The sequence below is a fragment of the Austrofundulus limnaeus genome, unplaced genomic scaffold (genome assembly GCF_001266775.1).
Source record: "Austrofundulus limnaeus strain Quisiro unplaced genomic scaffold, Austrofundulus_limnaeus-1.0 Scaffold859, whole genome shotgun sequence".
In the NCBI taxonomy this organism is placed as follows: Eukaryota; Metazoa; Chordata; class Actinopteri; order Cyprinodontiformes; family Rivulidae; genus Austrofundulus; species Austrofundulus limnaeus.
The window spans coordinates 77,393-79,711 of record NW_013953261.1 but is presented as its reverse complement, the minus strand read 5'-3'; the positions used below and the strand labels follow the sequence as shown (position 1 = coordinate 79,711).

The 2,319-nt window shown below is 42.3% G+C and overlaps 1 protein-coding gene across 3 annotated transcripts in view; it reads right to left on the bottom strand.

Moving 5' to 3' along the window:
- The window catches only part of ephx1 (epoxide hydrolase 1, microsomal (xenobiotic)), a 30,235-nt gene that overhangs the window by 18,136 nt on the left and 9,780 nt on the right, over nucleotides 1-2,319 (bottom strand). For all 3 annotated transcript variants that reach the window (XM_014029133.1, XM_014029132.1, XM_014029131.1), the window contains exons 5-7: nucleotides 1,057-1,186; nucleotides 718-932; nucleotides 473-581 (exon numbers count right to left, since the gene is read on the bottom strand). In XM_014029133.1, the coding sequence (XP_013884587.1) occupies nucleotides 473-581; nucleotides 718-932; nucleotides 1,057-1,186 (454 nt within the window). The remainder of the gene's footprint in view (nucleotides 1-472; nucleotides 582-717; nucleotides 933-1,056; nucleotides 1,187-2,319) is intronic.

Here is a 2,319-nt window from a genome sequence, read left to right as displayed (position 1 = left end):
ACAGCAGACTGACTGCTGGTAAAATATACGACAGGTCTGGACCACTCCTGAATTTTGTTGGTATCTGAAAAAAATCTTAGAATATGAAAACATTGGTGAATGTCACAAATTCTCCTAAATCACTCGTACGCACAACTTAAGAACAAATCTGTGTACCAACGGTTCTTGCATGAGGTCCAATGTCTCCAATAGGTCAAAGCAAAATTTGTAAAAAACTAATTTCACATGATCTTTTTTCCCTCAGATTATGTGTCGTGAATGACTCTCAGCTACTACCACACCAAATTTTACCTTAATATCTCTAAAACGAACTGAGTTACAGTCATTTTTGAATTTGCTGAGGTGGTCACCCTACAAACTCTGTCTCCCTCTTGCCTTCAGACATGGGTGATAAAAACGTACAATTTTGCTTATAACATTGTTTTTTGTGCTATAAATTTAAGTTAAGTATTTGTGAGAAATACTCCTCCACCTGGTGAGTCCTCCATCCTCCAGGTTCCTGAAGTCATGGCTTGTCCAGGTGGAGAACTTCTCCAGAATGTAGGCAGCCAGACCCACAGGAGAGTCGTTCAGCCCCCGACCTGAAACAAACAAACCCACACTACTACTTCTCATCTTATTCAAAGTATGGTTTTTAAACAGACGTGTAAACTGTGACCTGTTAGTCAGATGAAAGCTTATGATGGTGCTGTGATGAATCAGGACTCTGGTTCTTACCCACGGTGTCTGGTTTGGTGGCCTGGATGTGCATGTAGCCGGTCTCTTTGATGGACTCCACCACCAGTTTCTCTTTGCAGGGATAAAGACGCTGAAGATCCACTTCAGTGAAACCAAACAGTTTTGGGAAGTGACGACCAAACATGATGGATAAAGCCACGGACAGCCCAGCTTTGGGTGGCGGGGCAAAGTTTAGATGTAGGCCTTTAACGGTTCTGAGGTGTGAAAGGATTCAGGTTGAAGGGAAACGTTTTAACGTGGCGACAGGTTTTTATTTCACGTCTACAGACGGATGTGATGGGTCCATGTTTGACTGCAGGAGCTGGGTGTGGGTCGTACCTGGGCTCCAGCTGAGCCATGTTGGTGGTGACCAGCCAGCCCCAGTCTCCTCCATGAGCGTAGAACTGCTGGAAGCCCAGACGCTTCATCAGCTTGTGGAAGACACGCGCAGCACAAACTGAGTCAAAACCTGTTGACAGGTGAAGTTAGAGGCATGAAACCACCTGCAACAAGTCTTTAAATCAGCTAGGGAGGAAACAAACACTTCAGGAATCATTTTATTATTGATGTGCAACAAAACTGGACTAAATTCACCTTTGAGACAGCCAATGAACAAGAAGTAGACCTGATGCTTTTAAAGCCTTTTTCACATTTAAATCCTTCAGGTGGGGGTCACATAAAGTGTTACAACAAGGCGTTGGTCTGATTTCCTCCTTTCTGAAACTCCACAAGCCCCGCCCCTTTTCAGAGCTGTGCCTCAGATCAACTCGTTTTGAGGCTGTCTCTTTGAATCCAAACGAGGCGCTTCACGCCCCGCCCCTCCTCCAGCTTCCAGACCGGTTTGATTAGAGGGCTTTTTCACCACATAGCTGCACAGAAACTTTTTATTTACAAATTAAAAGATGTCAACAAGAGAACAGTGGCGCCTGCAGTTTTTTTTTTCAGGGGGGGCCATGGGGGGGGGGGGGGCACTGAAAAAAACCAGGGGTGGCACACCAAAACTAAAGTCTGTAACAGAAATGTTATGATGCTTTTGTAAAATGACAATTTGAAAACTATTTGCCAGCAGATGTTCAGTTTGTTATTTTAGAGATAATTTTACTGATTCTGTGACGTCCAGAGAGCAGAAACTATACTGTGTCCTTACACATGAGCTCTTACATCATTATTTTATACTTCGGTGGCACAAGTATTCATAATGTTTGAGGGGCCACACTGGCGGGGGGTCTGGTGGTCCTCGCCAGATGATTTTGAATGAAGTAGATTTATTTTCCTACATTCTGGTGTTTTAACAGGTTAAACAGACCTACATAAGTAAACACTTGGTGTGAGTACTCTATAAATCAAGTGGAACGAAACTGTTAAAAATAAACACTGGGTGAACTAATATTTTATGGTAAATGTGGGGGTCCAAGTGAATTACATTTTAAAAGGATTGCTGTGATGACTATGGGCTGTTTGTCATTTTATTTAAAAAGTCTAAATATATATTTTAAGGACATTTACAAGGAACAAGCTTTCTCAGTTTTAAAGCCATCACCTCTCCTGTGTATGTTAAAACACTTTGATTTGCTTGTTGATTTTACTTTTGTGAACAAAAAC